The sequence below is a fragment of the Mastigoproctus giganteus genome, chromosome 11 (genome assembly GCF_048544385.1).
Source record: "Mastigoproctus giganteus isolate SK-2022 chromosome 11, ASM4854438v1, whole genome shotgun sequence".
Lineage (NCBI taxonomy): Eukaryota > Metazoa > Arthropoda > Arachnida > Uropygi > Thelyphonidae > Mastigoproctus > Mastigoproctus giganteus.
The window spans coordinates 39,915,573-39,933,885 of NC_143585.1; the positions used below are offsets into that span (position 1 = coordinate 39,915,573).

General features: G+C 39.8%; 1 protein-coding gene across 1 annotated transcript in view; it reads left to right on the plus strand.

Annotated features, from left to right (window-relative positions):
• Positions 1 to 957: 957 nt before the first annotated feature.
• Positions 958 to 18,313, plus strand: part of LOC150077937 (aspartate aminotransferase, cytoplasmic-like) — a 39,379-nt gene continuing 22,023 nt past the window's right edge. Inside the window, exons 1-5 of the mRNA XM_090384410.1 lie at positions 958 to 1,135; positions 10,856 to 11,037; positions 15,421 to 15,529; positions 16,469 to 16,581; positions 16,888 to 16,992. Coding sequence (XP_090240536.1) covers positions 958 to 1,135; positions 10,856 to 11,037; positions 15,421 to 15,529; positions 16,469 to 16,581; positions 16,888 to 16,992 — 687 coding nt within the window. The remainder of the gene's footprint in view (positions 1,136 to 10,855; positions 11,038 to 15,420; positions 15,530 to 16,468; positions 16,582 to 16,887; positions 16,993 to 18,313) is intronic.

The window sequence follows — 18,313 nt, forward strand, 5'->3', positions numbered from 1 at the left end:
GACTACAAAACCATTATACGAAAAGCCTACTACTCCCAGTGCAAAAATATAGACAGGAATACAGCAGAAATAAGTTTAGGCAAATTAAGACGCTAGCACCAGGAAAGTAAGAAAAGATTTGGTTCTTGCAAAAGTACGCACTGGACACTCTCACATAACTCATCTTTGCCATCTCATAAGTGAAGGCCCTCCATGGCGTACTCATTGCCGTAATGTTCTCACAGTGAAACATATTTTAGTTGATTGCTCCTATTATCAGTAGAACAGGCTAGAAATATTCCTATCTTACAGGCGCCTATAACAACGAAGCACATCTTAGGAAATGAAGCAAACCTAGATGAAATTTTCTCCTTTCTAAAGAAGATAAGGACGCTCTCATACCTCTAAAAACTTACAAACTTGAAACTATTATATTAATAATTTGAAAGGCACAACATGGTCGCTGTAGCTGTTGTGCCAAAACCCTCAACAACAACAACAACAACAACAACAACTGGCAGTTTTTCAATGAAGTAAAAGCATGGAAAGAATTTTGATATAATACAGGAGCTATTACCATTATACGAAACAAAGTAATTAATGCAGTATTGTGCGTACATCCTTGTATTTTTTTTTTAAATTGCATATTGGAATACGTCAAAGGAGGTCAACAGCATTTGAAGGTTTACATTAGCAAAGTAGCCTTGAATGCTTCCTTTCTCTGCGAGGATGGGTAGGAAAATGACGAAAAAAATTTTAACCTTGGAGAACAAGAACCCTAAGGAAGAGAATTTATAAAATAGCTCGTTGATCCTGAAATTGTTTTTGTTTAAATATTGACGCAAATGCGCATGCGATGTAATCTTTATTCGAGTGAGATCGATCGTTGATAAAGAAACCACTTAACGAGATGAAGAAAATATAAAATACTTAAACAAACGAAAAGCTGTTAGTAGAGAGCATACCTTCGTTTTCATAATGTCGACGACTGTGAACCTTTATTCTTATACCAATGGACATATGGTTGTAGATGAAGAAAAAGATTGCTTATCCTTCTTTTCTACAGTTAAACCAGCACCACCCATAGAAATATTCGCTTTACACAAAGCTTATCAGGAAGACCAATTTCCTCAGAAAGTTGATCTCACCCTTGGAGGTACCGTTCTATTTTAATTTATCTACTAGTTTCTTTTTTCGATTTTTATCTTTGCTGAATATTTTTTTATTCATCAGTATAAACAAAATGAAATGGCCAGATGGTTAAAATTCACTTTATATCTATTCAGGGCGAAGTGTATTAGAAGCAGCTTTCTAGAAAACTAAGAGAACCAGGTTTGATCTTTAGAACTGAATGGATGCGCAGGGGAACCCATCCTCCTTTAAAACTTATTTAATAAGTAACCTCCTTAATTTTGAATAATATATCGATATAATTTAACTGTTTCGTGTTCTGATTTTGTGTTAAATTCGCGTTAAATATGTTAGGTCATCATTTTATATATGTCTTTAGTGCTAAAATCAATGCTCTGTGTGATATTGCTAAGAGATGTTTCTTAGGGTTTTCAGCATAAAATGAAACTTTTATTTCTTACTAATAACAGCCTTCAGCTTCTTTCAGATGCTGAAGTTTGTCTATTACTCAAAAAAGTTAAAAGTTAAGCTAGAGCATAGGAGGTAAATGCAGTGCTTTCCTAGCCATTTTGCTGCTTCGTGCCTTCGAGTAAGGAGTATCAAATCCGTGGACGGCCCTCAAACTTGTGACCCTCTCAGTGATTTTATCCCAGTTATGAAATATGGCTTGGTATTGATCCAAGATTATCTTTAATTTAAATATACGAATCATCATTAGAAATAGATCAAAAACACTGCAACTGTCAACCAATACAAGATTCTGCTATTGAGAAATGAATGAGCATTCTAAATAATTCAGCTCTCGATGACAGAAATTTTTTTGTTGATCATTTCAGTCGAATGAGCCAAGCTTCACCACACATGACAATTTTGTGCAATTTTTTTTTTTTTTTCAATAGTGTCCGGAGCGCTGGCTCACATGTATACCTAGCGCCCCGGAAATTACTGAAATCGGTGTTATCCAACTCATGGGAGGTCCACTTTGCGAGTATGATGGGTTTTTATTTTTATATAATTTATATCCTACATCATCCGTACTTCGCCAGGAAAGAAGGAACGTAAATAAATGTATACACTGATTTGGCCTTGCGTTAGCAAAACATTTTTATGGGAATGAACTGGTCTGTGAGGGTGGTGAAGGCACAAAGTCTGGAACGGCTGAGGAAAAAAATATAGGTCGTAAACAGTGACGATCAAACGTTGGGTGTCCGCAAGGAACTAAACTAAACTGTTATATTAGGGTCACCTAGATAGAGGGCCATTTCAACTACCCATGTGTATTGTGTCTGTAAATTGCGTGTATTCTCTCGATTTGCCTGCTTTTCTGGGCTAAAAACCCCAGTTTTTCGGCGTGGGGTACCTTACAATCAACCCCCGAGACTGACTAACTTAGCCACGGAGTGAAAGAAACCCATAAAAGTTCTTCGCTTCATCGACGGGATTTGAACCGGGGCCTTTTCCACACGGTGTGGGGAGGACGGTGACGATACCACTGTGACCGTGCAGACTCTCCGCGAGGAAGAATGGGTCAGCGTCGAGATCTTTCCGACTTTGAAGGTGGAATGATGGTCTCAACAACAGCCAACGTGGTTAAGTGCTCTCATTCTGTGGCTTCACGAATTTACCGTTACTGGCTCAACAGCAGTGGAACAACTAGTCAACATCTATACATAGGACAGTCACTGATTGATGCCCATGTGCTCGTCTCGTAACACAACAGGGTGGCAGCACAGTGGCCCAGCTAACCACCCAGTGCAACTTAGGAATGGCATGGACTCTGCGCGACATTAGCTCGTTTAGGATATGGCAATCAATAGGATATGGCAGTCAAGAGTATCCATGCTCACTGCGAGACACACAAGAAACTGCGTTTTGCATGAGCACGTCAGTATCAGCACTGAACCACCGATATGTGGAAATCTGCCACTTAGTCTGATGAATCCCGCTATTATGCATGATGGGCTTATCCGCATTTGGAGAGAGCAACACGAGGCCATGGCACCTGAATGTACTGTTGGTATTCGACAGGCCGGAGGCGTTGGTTTTTTGATTTTGGGACTGTTTTTTTTTTTGCATGGCCTGGGTCCTTTGATCATAGTTAATTAATGGCTCGATGGGAACGCCTACCTTACTATCGTCGCCGACCAAGTATACCCCCTTCATGATGACAGTGTATCTAGACAACTCTGGCGTCTATCAACAAGTTTCTTTCTCCCATAGCCGCCCAACTCCCACCCGATCTCAACTCAACTGAACATGTTTGGGATCACGACCATCCATCTGACAATGTGCATGTGCAGGCATTTTGGACACTTTGGGCAATACATAGCTAGCACTACCACTGGTTAAAACTTGTGACGCCTTGTATGGTCCACGACAAGAAGTATACGGGCTGTATTTCAGGCAAAGGTTGACACTACAAGGTTTATATTACCCTGACATAGTGGTGTGGCCAATGCGAGGTATAATAGCACATGTCTTTTAGTTAAAAGTGGTTTGAATCCCGGTGACGATAAATATGGTAATGTTCTATTACTCTTTATCTTTACATTACTCTTTACTCTCTGTTCTATTAATCTTTGGTCCTTGAGGTTGTCACAGACATTCTCTCAGATATACCAGAAAAGCTGTACTTGCTACCTGAGAGTCTAAAACGCTGATGGAACTGATATTCAGGTGACACTCAGGTCAAGTGGACCCAATTTCGGCGAAGTCCCGACGGCCTGTGACAGCCAAACCCTCTGTTTGCACCTTCACGATGGTGGGACTGTTAGTAATCCTGGGTATAACCTCCATGCACAAGTACATGGTGGGTGACTATCCAGGTGTGAACCAACGTAAGCAGGGGTCGAGGTGTGGCGCCCATACCACATGGAGAAATGCCGCCCCTCTATGTTACCAGGCAGTACTAGGTAGTAGATGGCTCTCATCAACGGGCGCAATACCACCACTTTGCTTATTGGAGGCTTGAAGTGTTGGAATCCATGTTTAGCCTCTAGAGCTAAGTTCCGGTCAACCCTTCCCTATCTCTTCCATCATGCAGTATGATTGATGACTTTTGAGGTTATGATGAATGTCGTTGCGAGATCCAATATTCCTTACATTTCGAGGGTACAGCTCTAAAACGGTGTTCGCAGGCCGACCGCTAGTTAGTACACCGGACCGAACCTATTGGTAACTCTGTAGGAGGCTTCCGGATCAGCTAGTGTATAATCTTGCTACCTCTACTCTGCCAGATAGTGACTGGAGGGAGTCCGAGTAGTGTGTATGCGGGGAGCATTGTCGAGGCCACGTTATGTCAAGGATCTGGGCATATTCTTACCATGTGTATGCCATATCCAAAAATTTCATTACTTCATACAGCATGTCCCACCCACTTTTTCTTACTATTGAATACACCATGAATTGCCAAACTAATAGAGCAAGCTTATCTGCGAAAAAATCTAAACCTCCCGAGCACTTCCTAATTCATTTCACAAATATACGTGGTCTCAATTCTAATCTCAACGATGTCCATTTCCACTTGCAGTCTGCGAAACCCCATGTACTTTTTCTGACAGATTCTCAGTTATCGGTTGATTCAACTACTGCTCATCTCAGATGCCCAAATTATTCGCTGTATGATTCCTTTCGCCTCAAAGGTGGTACTTGTGCATATGTCCGTTCTGATATTCCCTATCAGAGACTTGGCAATTTGGAATTTCCTCTCTTTGATCTTCTCTGGCTTAAAATCTCTCTACCTCATTCTGTCAAATTCATCTGTTGTCTCTACCGTTCTCCCATCTCCACTAATCACTTGGAGCTCTTTGACTTCCTCTCTTTGCAACTTGACTTTCTCCAGTCCAACTTTCCTAACAGTGAGGTAATTTTCCTTGGTGATTTTAATGTTCACAGCTCCAGCTGGCTTCCGTTTTCTAGTCAAACCGACCCAGCTGGTCGAGATGCTGAGGCTTTTGCAATTACTAATGACCTTGCACAGATTGTTCATTTACCTACAAGAATACTGGACAATCCTAATCGTACAGCCAACACGCTTGATCGTTTTCTCACAAATAATCCTTCTAAGTACACGGTCGAGTGAGAAGCCCTTAGACACTTCAGATCACAACTTGGTGATTGTCTCTTCTCCGATGGAGCCTTTATCTCATGGCTATTCCCAAACTCGCGTTGTTTGGCATTACAAGAATGCAAAATGGGATGACCTGCGCGACTTCTTTTCTTCTTTTCCTTGGTCGGATTACTGTTTCAAAAGTTCTGATGTCAACGTTTGCTCAGATCGTGTCTGTGAAATTATTCTTGCAGGAATGAAATCCTTTATCCCACACTCCACTTTAAAATCTCGTCTTTTATCTAAACCTTGGTTTTCCAATAAATGTGCTAAGGCTGTTCAAGAGAAGAATGTTGCATATCGAAATTGGCTTGTTTCTAATTCTTCATTTTCATCTTCTGCCTACACCAAAGCTCGCAACAATTGTAAAGCAGTTATTAATCAGTCCAAACTAGAGTTTGAAAAGGCCAATAGTAGAAAACTTGCTTCTTGCCCTAATGGTAGCCGAGCATTCTGGTCTCTTGCCAAAGCTATTGGCCGCACCTTTTGCCCATCTCTGCTGCCACCTCTGTCCAAACCAGATGGTTCTGTTGTCACTTCAGCCAAGGATAAAGCTGACCTGCTAGCATCCCATTTTTCTTCCAGCTCATGTATTAATGATCTTGGTAAAACACCTCCCACCATTCCCAACCCGCTCCATTCAGTGCCTCCTGTGGTCTTCCATCAAAAGGATATCAGAAGGATTTTGATGAATCTTGATGCTAAGAAAGCTCCAGGTCCTGATGGTATTTCTCCACTTGTTCTCAAAACCTGTGCGCCTGAACTTACTCCTATTCTTTGCCGCCTTTTTTCACTTTCTTATTACAAAGGTGTTTTTCCTTCTGCTTGGAAATTTGCTCATATCCAGCCTGTTCCTAAAAAGGGTGACAAATTCCTCACATCCAATTATCGTCCCATTGCAATCACTTCTACTCCTTCTAAAGTAATGGAGAAATCAATTAACCGCCGTCTGATCAATGATCGCCAGTATGGATTCCGTCAGTGTCGATCCACTGGTGATATTTTGGCTTATGTTACCCATTTATGGACTAATTCAATGGAAAGGTTCGGTGAAACACAAGTAGTTGCTCTTGACATCTCAAAGGTTTCGATCGTGTATGGCATAAAGGTCTTCTAAGCAAGCGTCCATCTTATGGATTGCCAACTGTTTTTAGTAATTGGTTATCCAGTTTTCTCTCTGGTCCCTCACTGAGGGCGAAGGTAGATGGCTCTCTGTCTTCTAACTTCTCCACTAATGCCGGTGTCCCCCAAGGTTCAGTTCTTTCCCCCACTCTTTTCCTCTTGTATATTAATGACCTTCTTCCATTGACTAGAAATCTTATCCATAGTTTTGCCGATGATAGCACATTGCATTCCACTTTCCATTTTGAGAAACCTTGTCCTGATCAATCAGCTTCAACTTCTCGAAAATCTGCTACCAATTCCTTAAATGCCGATCTTCAGGTAATTCTCCAGGGGGCAAAGACAACTTAGTTGATTTCAACCCTTCTAAAACTCAGTCTTGTCTTATATCTCGCAAAAAGGATTCTTCTGCTCCTATGCTTATCTTTAGTGACACTCCGATTTCTAGGCAAAATGATATATCTCCTTTGGGGATTATCCTGACTTCTAATCTCTCTTGGCAGAAGCACATTACAAATATTGCTTCATCTGCATCTAAAAAACTTGGTTTTCTCTTTCGCTCTCGGCGTTACTTTTCTTCCAAACAGCTGCTCACTCTGTATAAATCGCAAATCCGCCCTGCCATGGAATATTGTTCCCACATCTGGTGGGGGGGTGCCCCCAAAACCTCTCCCAGGCTTCTTGATTCCATTTAGAAGAGGGCAATTAGGTTAATTAATGATACGTCTCTAACAGAGTCTCTCCACTCGCTGTCTCATAGACGCACTGTTTCTGCTGCATGCCTCTTCTACAGATACTTCCATGGGCACTGTTCTTCTGAATTGGCTTCTATAATTCCCGCTCTCTATTTCAAAATAGTCCGAACACGTGCCGCCACCAGCCAACATCCATTTACTGTCCAACTTCAAACCCACAGAACCAACTTTTCATCTTCTTCGTTTATTCATTCAACTGCCGTTTTCTGGAACAACCTTCCTTCATACGTATTTCCTGAAAATTACAGTCTACTGAAGTCCAATGTCAACAAATATCTTCTTTCGTCTTCTTAACCTCCAACCCAAACACGGTACAAAGTACTATACGTTCTAATACCTCTCGTGTTTGGGGTTTACATAAAAAAAAAGAAAATCATGCAAACTCTTCTGGCTATATAAAACCTCCTCGGAGTATAAAAAGCAAATGTATTTAATGAACAAATCAATAAGGTGTAAACCCATCTTTGGCCCTAATGCCAGCGTCGATCCCTTTCATTGGAACAAAACTTATCTTTGTGTTTTTACTTGACTGGAAGTTATCTATGCGTGAAAATCTTTGACCATAACCAAAGTATTTGCATCATTAATTGTCTAATTACAATTTTCTAATATTAGGACCACCCGAGAATTACTTCATCTACCCGTGTGTATTATGCCTGTTTTTCTGGACGAAAAACTAAATTTCCTGGTAAAAATCGTGCTATTTTCGTCTAGGTCGACTAACTCAGCTACTGAACGTAGGTTCTAAGTATGGAGTTACACAAGCTGCTTGTTAGAATTTTGAACATTACCGTATTTTTGTAATTCCAAAAAATACTATAATATTCTTACAGTTACATCTTAAACTCCTATGGCCTTGTGTGGTTGCGCGAGAAACAGTGGTTATAATCACCGTCTGTTTCACACCTAGTGGAAAAGACCTGGTTCGAATCCCGCCAGTGGCGCGAGGAACTTTTTGGAATTTTTTCACGCCGTGGCTGTTAGTCAATCTCAGGAGACGATAGCAAGGTTCTTCCCCCCTTCTCTCTCTCGGTAACTCGGGCATTTCGTCCAGCAAATCAAGTTGGCATTCATCGGATCTGCAATGCAATTTGGGTTGAGTGCATTGCAGATTTGGAGGTGTAGTTAACGATGTGTTTGAAATGCTGTAATTCTGCAGCAGGTAAGAAATAAAAAAATCAGAAAGCTTTCAGATTATGTAATTATTTAGCCCTTCTGCCATTTGAAATTTTGGAGTAACTGCCTGTACTTCGTCACCCGAAGGATGAAGTACCTACTGGAATGAAATCTCGTTGTTAATGTGTGAAATAATACGACAAAGTCATGAGAACAAAAATTAATGTTCAAATGAAAAAAAAAAATTATATGCTGGGTAGAGCTATTACTTCTAATATATCAATACGCCAGGATATTAGTAATAAGTAATTTATTTTGTGAAGATTACAAATTAGAAATTACAATCACATGCAACACTACAGACAGTTAATATCTTTGTATACTATTTGTCTCTTATGGCGTTTACTGTCAATTAAAGTGGGAGACTACGGTTCAAACGCGAGATTGCAGCAGCAGCATACTTATTCGATGGACCGAGTTCGAGCCTGCATGACTGCTAAATATAGTTAATGATCGTATTCATCGTAAAAATGTTTAATTGTAAACTCCTTGCCCTAGTGGTTCTGCCTGAACCATTGACATTAATTTGCCCTTATGGATAAAACTGAATGATTTTATCCCTTCAGACAATAAAGATTTATTAAAATAATGGCAGCTGAGATGGCTGCTGTCCTACTGAATACCAAAAGGCTGTTAAAGTCTGTCAACAATGGCATTTTCAAGGTTATGACACCAGAAAACATTTTATATTGTCAAGTTACAGGTTACCCGACCAGGAGCTGACATACCCAAGTGTATCTTATCTTTAAATTGTGTGCGTTACATGTTTGTTGGACGGGAAAAAAAAGGAGAGTTTCGGAAAGAAAAAAATATATATTTGCGAAAAAAAACAGTCAAGAAAAGTTCCTCGAGTCATTGATGAGATTCGAACACGGGATTTTTTCACACTGTCTGGAAGGACAATGATTATAACCGCCAGGGTAATATCAAAGGATAAAAGATGCCTCAAAGCAAGTTTAATCCTTAAACTTGCTTTGAAAAAATCCCGTGTTCCCATCAATGACTCGAGGAACTCTTCTTGACTTTTTTTTCTAAAATGTAATTCACCAAGAATTACATTTTAAGATGACCACTATCTATCCCCAACAACGAGACGCCATTGTTTCTCTCTGTCTCGAGCTCTTAGCGGCTAGAGAGAGATGACCATTTCAAGGCGAACTCTATGCCGAAGGCTTTAGGAAAAGAAGCTTTCTGAAGATTGTTGTTTTAAGGTTTTAGGAGCATCAGCGAACAGGGCCATATTGCTCCGTGTACACTGTCTGTAAATTGCATGTGTTCTGTGGTCGATTTTCTGTTTGTTGGACAAAAAACCAGAATTTCCGAGAGAAAAAACCATGCTACTCTCGCCTGAGATTCGACTTCATAAAGCCACTTTGTGAAAAAGGCCTATAAAAATTCCTCACGTCATCGACGGGACTCGAACTTAGATCTTTTCCACCCAGTGTGAGGAGAAAGGTGATTCTATCAACTGTGCTACCACTAGGGCCTCTCTGAAAGAGGGCCCCATGTCGATTGTGTTTTTTTTTACAAGGAATCCGTTGGAAAAAAAACACGTCATTTAATGCAGACAATACGGTCTGTGAAGTAATTACTAATGAAACGTTTCATTTACAAACCGCTTTTCGAGGTATGAAAATGTCGATAAACTGAAAAAAATAAATTGATTTTCATCTTATGAAAATCTCAACAATTTCCCATCCTTCTGACATCAGAGGAAGGGGACCACTATTACTGTGGGAGCAAAACGGTAGGGAGAGACATCATGATGAACTGTTACGCCGATCTCCGCATCCCTCAGGGAAGCATCTTCATCTCTATGCCAATGATATAGGGATGAAATCCTTGAGCTCTGTGTTGCCAGAGGCCTTGAATTAATTTTCATGGATAAAATGCTCTTCTTCATAAGGCTCACGTTCACGAATTCTTTCAGGCTTTGGATGAAGTAACCAGCCAGATAGCTGTACCTGAATCTGACTGCGCATGTGTGGATATTTTGCTGAGGGTAAATTGGAAACCAAGCTCCTATTGCAAGGATTGACAACTGACTTCCAGGACCAAGTCAATTTAAAGAAAATCAGATGTTACATTGGAAAAACCTTTTATCCGCTAAAGTAGTTGCGAGGGCAGAATCCACATTTTGAAAATTTTAAACTTTCGTAATCAGGTTTTCTTATCTTGTTTATCACATTACTATCTAGGAAGATTATACAGCCTTGATGGTGTGATTTGTCGCTGTTTTGTGCATTTTGTTTGTTTTAGTGTGTGTGTGAGCTAAAAAAACAAACAAACAAACTCCAATAACTCATGCGGCTCACCCACATCAAAGTGCTGAATTAACTGATTTCAATAAATTCAGCCTCACTGAAGATGCCTTTAGAACCCAGTCACAAGTGGAAAAAACCACTGTACATTATGTTCTGCTGGGACCCTAAAGTATTCTGAACGTTACCGTTTGCATTCATGTGATAAAATGGGTAGTACAAAAATTGAAATCTTGTGAAAGAATTTATGATTTTTTATTTTGCTATTGTTTATCACAATGGTTTAAATTTCAACTTCCATATTAAAATTAATTATTTGATAGCATATCGAGATGAGTATGGAAAGCCATGGGTTCTCCCAGTTGTTCGAGCAGTGGAAGAAGAAATAACAGCTGGAGACAATCTGACGCACGAATATCTTGGTCAGTTAGGTATCGAAGAACTGAGCGCATGTGCCACTACTTTATTACTTGGGCAAGACAGCGTGGCATTAAAGGAAAAGAGGGTAAGCTTTTAAAGAAATTAAATTCAAATTCCATTAACAGTCATTCCAAAGATGATATGTGATTAATTCTTAAAACACAAATGAATTAAATTTTGATTTTTTTTTATTTATTCGTTTTTAAACGATTATTCCAAGTCAATCTAGGGTTAGTAATTTGAGGAAATCAATTTCATTTCTGCTTGACTCCGATTGCATGTTTTTCCACGACGAATTACCCCAGGAAAATCGCGCTACGAAGTTTTATTTCTCTCGAAAATTACGAGAGAAAGGAGGAAGCATGTCCCCAGTATTTTTTTTTTTTTTTTTTTCATATAGCTGAATCTGCAGGCAATTGATTCGCTTCTGATTTTAACACGTTGGGACTAATTAAAGATAACTTCGAGGAGGAGGAGAAGGTTCAATGGAATTTACAGGATGGAAAAGTCATGCAACCCTTGACCGGGACCAAATAACCCGGCCACAACGCACAGAACTGTGATGAACAGTTGGACTCAGCAAACCCGTTATCCTGTAGAGCGTTCTATTAATTAATTGGCAACGCAACGTTGTCCACACACACAAAATGAACAAAAGCTGTATTTGATGAAAGAGGCCTATGCGCTCCGGATTCATATTATTGAAATGAAAAAATTATAATTCCTCAGAGCGGTTAATACTAGAATATACATATAGAGAACGGTTAGTATACAAAACAGCTTTCGGCTGGGTAGACAGCCTTCTTCAGTTAAACATATTAAATGACAGTTAGAATGGAGATGTGCACTGCCAAGTTGGTGCGTGAGGTGCGTGGCTAATTGTTTGAGGTTGAAGTTTGTGGCTGTGACGTATGGTGGTGACGCGGCCAGCGTTTGTCTATGGACTGAATTATTGCTTCTGTGATGGGGTTAACTTGACAACCACTGTTCCTGTTCAAAGAGGTATCCGAGCATTTTATGTTTAACGATTCCAACCAGGTGCGCCGTAGGTAATGGTGGGATCTGTCCACAACCACGACATCGCGGTGTGGGTCAATGTCGTGGTGGGTTGTCCAGACATGCTCGGCAATAGCTGAGTGTTCCACATCTGCCAAACGGATCGCCCTTTTATGTTCTGAGAGACGTTTCTCGAGCCGACGTCCAGTCTCTCCAAAGTAGCAACTAGTGCAGTCACGGCAAGAGATGCGATAGACCAAACCGCTCTGCAGAAGGGTGGGGACAGGTGTTTTCACGTTGGAAATGAGAGAACGCAGTTTCTTGCCTGGGAGTTGGATGCACTTTATCCCATGTGATTTTAGGATTCTACCGATCTGTTGTGACAGGTTGGGGTAGTATGGGATAAATGCCCTCGTGGATGACTCACCACTGTTGACGTTACTGTTGGTCGCTGCGTTGTCGCGTGCCTGTAGGTCACACCTGTTAAGGATGTCGATGGGATAGCCACACCTCGCGAGGTCCACTTTGACCCTGGTGATCTCTGTGCGTCTTTCACCTGCAGAGCTAGAGTGTGTCCAGGCGCGAGTTAGCAAGGTTCGGGCAGTGGTGAGGAGGTGACCCGTGCGCGTGCTGACCGGAAGTTGGTAAATTGGCCAGCACACATAGGTTTGCGATAAACTGTCGTCTTCAAGCATGTGTCTTCGCCCCGGACGAGGGTATCTAGGTATGGTATGGTGTTGTTCGACTCCAGCCCAATCGTGAATTGAGCAGAGCGGTTTGGTCTATCGCATCTCTTGCCGTGACTGCACTAGCTGCTACTTTGGAGAGACTGGACGTCGGCTCGAGAAACGTCTCTCAGAACATAAAAGGGCGATCCGTTTGGCAGATATGGAACACTCAGCTATTGCCGAGCATGTCTGGACAACCCACCATGACATTGACCCACACCGCGATGTCATGGTTGTGGACAGGTCTCACCATTACCTACGGCGCACCTGGTTGGAATCGTTAAACATAAAATGCTCGGATACCTCTTTGAACAGGAACAGTGGTTGTCAAGTTAACCCCATCATAGAAGCAATAATTCTGTCCATAGACAAACGCTGGCCGCGTCACCACCATACGTCACAGCCACAAACTTCAACCTCAAACAATTAGCCACGCGCCTCACGCACCAACTTGGCAGTGCACATCTCCATTCTAACTGTCATTTAATATGTTTAACTGAAGAAGGCTGTCTACTCAGCCCAAAAGCTCTTTTGTATACTAACCGTTCTCTATATGTATATTCTAGTATTAACCGCTCTGAGGAATTATAATTTTTTTCATTTCAATAAAAGCTGTATTTCTCACCGAAATGGACCTTAAGTAAAGGAGAGTAACGTTAACAGTACACATTCGAGGTTATTCATTTACTTTTAATTATCAAGTAATGATAATTCTCATTTAATTATGTTTTAATTAAAGCAAGCCTTAAAAAGTTTAAATGTTATACGTGATTTGGGCGTGATTCTGTATATTGATAGGAACGGTTCTTATCGATACACTTGGAGCATATCCATAGTCACCCAAATCATATTTCACACTATCAAAGTACGATTGGCGGTAAAGAAGTATTTATCCTCTAGATGAGGGTAAATACAGTACTTATTTATCCTCTAGATGAGGGTAAATACTTATTTCCGACTAAAAATATTTGAATTAGTGATTTGATATCATCTATATACAGATACGAGTATATACTCGTACTACTAAGTCTCGTAAGTTAATTATGTGTTTTTCTAGATCCATTGACCACTGAACTAGAGCCATGAATACATGGAGGATTGTCGATCATATGAGGCTATGAAAAATTGGAAAAAAGACAGTTCTGGTGTTGGCAAAGCAATGTGCACGATGACCCAAGAAAAGGAAAACTCATCCGAGCCACAGACCCTGCCATTGTGACTAAAGTGGAATAACTAGTCTTTGAAGGCAGATGTGTGACAATAACTTTCATATCAAATCAAGTGAATATTAGCCATGGGTCTGTGTGTACCATAATGCATGAGTTCCTGCACATATTTAAGGTGGCAGCTCAATGGGTTCCGAGATTTCTGAGCCCTCAAAAGCTCCACAGAAAAGAGTGTTTTGCACAATTGTTGGAACTCTGTAGAAAGAATGCTGATGATTTGAATCTTTTTTTTTTTTTTTTTATTTGACGAATTGGGACGAGGGATGAATGCTGGTTGCATCACTATGATTCCCCCCCTAAAAAAACCACAGATAAGCAAAAAATGGAAACAATCGTCTTCATCATCCCCCTCTCCTCCCAAAAAAAAAAGTCAAGATGTAATTGTCTGCCAACCAGGTTATGTTTTCAGTCTTCTGGGACTGAAAAAAGGCAACATCCTTACAGATTGCCTCCCAAAAAGCAACAGCATCGCTAGGGAGCACTACAGAAACCTCCTGGGAAAGTTAAGAAACATTGAAAGTTGAGAATATGCGGGAAGCTATCCAAATGTGTCCGCCTCCTAGCCGACAATGTTCCTGTTCACAAGGCTGTGTCACAGTGGACTTTGCAATCAGATGTGTCTTTAGAAATCTACAGCATCCTCCTTATTCTCCCGACCTCTTCCCTTCTGACTTCTTCATCTTCCCTGAAATGAGGATAACATTACGGGCCACAGATTTCAAAATGATGAGAAGATAATTAATGAAATGGAAGCCTGATTTTCTGCTCAAAGTGAAGAGTTCGATTCAAGAGGCCTTTCAGGGTCCTCTTGAATCGAACTCTTCACTTTGAATCCACAAATTGGGGAAAATGTGTAGCTCTGGACCAGCCAAGTTTCAAATCCCTAACTCAAATATTTCTAGGTGAAGGTAAATACTTATTGACCGTTCCTCATATCACGAATATTCACAGTCAACTACGTCACGATGAAGTTAATATAATAAAAAGAAGTTCAAGAATTTCTTTCAAGTATTTACGGTCCTTCCTCATATTCACTTCCGACTAAATAATTAGAATTCTAGTTACACAAATGCCTTCGTGAAATTGAAATTGTTCGTGTCATAGACTTGACTAAGTGAATTGTCCTCCATGAACCTACTGCATATCGAGGTCACAAAAAAAGTCGTGATAATTTGAGCTAGAGGATAAGCAAATTTCCTGAAGACAAAATGACACCTGCTTTACGCGGAAGTCTTTACTTCCTTGATAACCTGATAAAACACAAGCAGTGCAATTTAGATAACACAGCTACTAAAGAGTGAGATTTTTTACGCGACCTACAGCAAAAGAAAGCAAAATAGCCAATGCATGACTAATACAATTTATGCTGTTTGATAGGTAAATAATTCATTAATAGTAAAATAATTAATTAACATGATTAATTTTTAAGTTATTCTTCGCTTGCGGTATATCCATGCAAATATGTATTTCGGTTTTTCTGTCTGTTGTTGAACTGAAAGAAATATTTGCTTTCTCCAGGCTTTTGGACTACAGACTGTTGGAGGAACTGGAGCTCTAAGGGTCGGAGCTGATTTCCTTGTTCGTTGTGCCCATTTAGATATCTTTTATATGGGGGATCCTTCATGGCGTAAGTAAAAATATAAATCACTTACTGATTTATTATTAACATGAAAGCTGAGCGAGTTTTTCCAACTATTTCAATTTTCATTTTTAGAGTCTTTCGTATTAGAATTATCTAGTTGATCAGATCTTCAAAAATCGAAAACCGGAAACAGCAGAACTCTTAAATTAAAATAAAATTAATTACTTAATTAAGAAGGAAATTATTGAGTGAATTTAGTACACACCAATAGCGCTTTCTTGACCAATCTAGAATTATTATATTTAAAAAAGCCAGTCTTCGTATTTAAAAAAGCCAGGCTAGGAAACCGCCAGTTAAAAAATGGGATTTGCTGTCAACTCGGAAATAATCTGTTCCAGAAATTATAGAAATGCAAACACCTCATTAAGCTGGTGCTCTTTTGTCTTGTGATTCAATTAACTGTAAGACACAATGCTGAGGACTGTAAAATACTCAATAAATGTATTCATATTTATTGAGTGTGCTGAAGTCGACTTTAATTTCGGACGAACAGGATATTTCCCCTATTAACAGGATATTCTCCTCAAATGCTGTTGATGCATTTAGGGTCATATGGTGAATATTCACCATATGACCCTAAATGCATCAACTCGATTTAGGTTCATATGGTGAATATTCACCATATGAACCTAAATCGAATCCCTGCAGATCACCTTTTTTTCTTCCCTCTAACTCAGATTTTTCATCCTGAAAAACTGACAAACAGATAGATACTATTTATTGACACTTTTAGTTGCGTTGGTGCTTTTTCTAAACAACTTTAGATTGAGTTGCCTATAGACCTAATTAACTGAAAAATAACAGCATAACTTTCCCACCGTTTCAACCCTTTTAACTTAATTATTTCAGCCACATTGTTTTTTCCTCTGTTGGACCATCTTGACCTCATTTGCTTAAATATTTTTGATATATTTTCTTTTCCAGCGAGCCACCATTTAGTGTTTCCATACGCCGGATTTGCCCAATGTCGGATTTACCGTTACTGGCATCCGTTTAGGAGGTGTTTGGACATCAATGGAATGTTGGAAGATCTGAAGGTAAGATTAAAATATTAGAAAAGTATATGTTTGAAAGAGTGGAATTTGCTGCCTTTAGAAGTGTAAAAATTCAAGAGTAAAAAAAAAATACATGCATTTTAAACGTATATAAATCAATAAAACGCTGTACTTATGATACTTAAGGCAAACTTCTAATTTAACTTACCCTCATTGAACGTGTAAGGGTTCTTCAATAAAAAAAGTTTATTCCACAGAATCCAACTTACTCAATACTAATATGAAAAAAAAAGATACCTTATATAAATTTCTTCTATATGATATAAATACCTGTGTGTTTCTTTCCAGGATGCACCACAGTATTCTGTTGTTATCCTGCATGTTTGTGCTCATAATCCTACTGGAATGGATCCTTCTACAGATCAATGGAGGCAGATTGCCGATGTCATGGAGGTAGAGAACAAAAATCATTTACCTTGTAAACATAATTTAGTTTTTATTTTCATTTATCTTTCTAAATTTTGCTGTCGTACTTTCAGTTATAAACAACTTTTGTTATTTTGTCTGAGCAACATTTCACATACAATGATTCACTCTTCAGCTGGTTGTTGTGTAACCAATACTTTCGTTAACCCACGTAAAACGATTTGTAAACTGCTAAACCATGTTGGGAGGTGTTTCTCGCTGCTGAATATGCACAAGAATTATGTCTGAAAATAACATAATATATACATGCAATCAACTGGAACATCTCTATGCCATGAGTCTGTTCTAATGTATATGACTCGGCTCATGCACATTAGAATCTATTATATACGTGCCCAAATGCACGTTCAAGGAGGGATATCATACATTACCGGAAACTACGCGATTATGCAAAGTTTTCTATTCGTCACACTCATTGCTCAGCTGAGTATATCGGAGTAATTATGGACAGAGTTCATGACAGCATTGGGTATGGGCCCTCATAGTTAGCACAGTTTGTAGGATCGCCGTCCTCTCCTCAGACCGGGTGGAAAAGACCTGCCTTTGAGTCCTGTCGATGACGGGATGAATTTTTATTGGCCTTTTCAACAACGTGGTCGAGTTAGTCTGTCTCAGTCGAGGGTAGCATGGTTTTTACCTCTCGGAAACTTGGATTTTTTGTCCAACAAACAGACAATCGACCTGAGAACACACGAAATTTACAGACAATATACGCAGAGCAATATGGCCTTAGTCGCTGATGCTCCTAAAACCCTACAACAACAACAACAATATTGGGTATGGAGTGAGATATTTTTAATAATTTTTGTAATGCAGAATCAAGGGCTTCTGGCGGAACACACGGAGATCTATACGGCCATTACCTCGTTGTTAGCACGGTAGTTACGATCACCATTGTGCCGCACAGTACGATAGGGGCCTGGTTCTAATCCCATCGAGTCGGGAGAAAAAGCCCATATGGGCTTTTTCAGACCGTGATCGTTAGTCAGCCTCTTTAGTATATTTCATGGCAAACCGACCGAAGCATACTCGTAAATATTGCAATATACAGAAGCTGCATAGCCTTAGTTGCCTTAGCGCATAAAACGCAAAATATAAACAACTTCCTCCAAATGTATCTCTTTTCGCGATGTAAAAGAGATTATCTTGTTTTTCGTTCTCTTTAGATGAAAGCTGCTATTTAAGACTGTATCTTGAGTCATCAGTAAAGAGTGTCATGGCCCATTGCTACTGAATCCGGTCGACATGTTGTCGGCATCAAAAGGGCACTTTCATATATTCGTGTCAA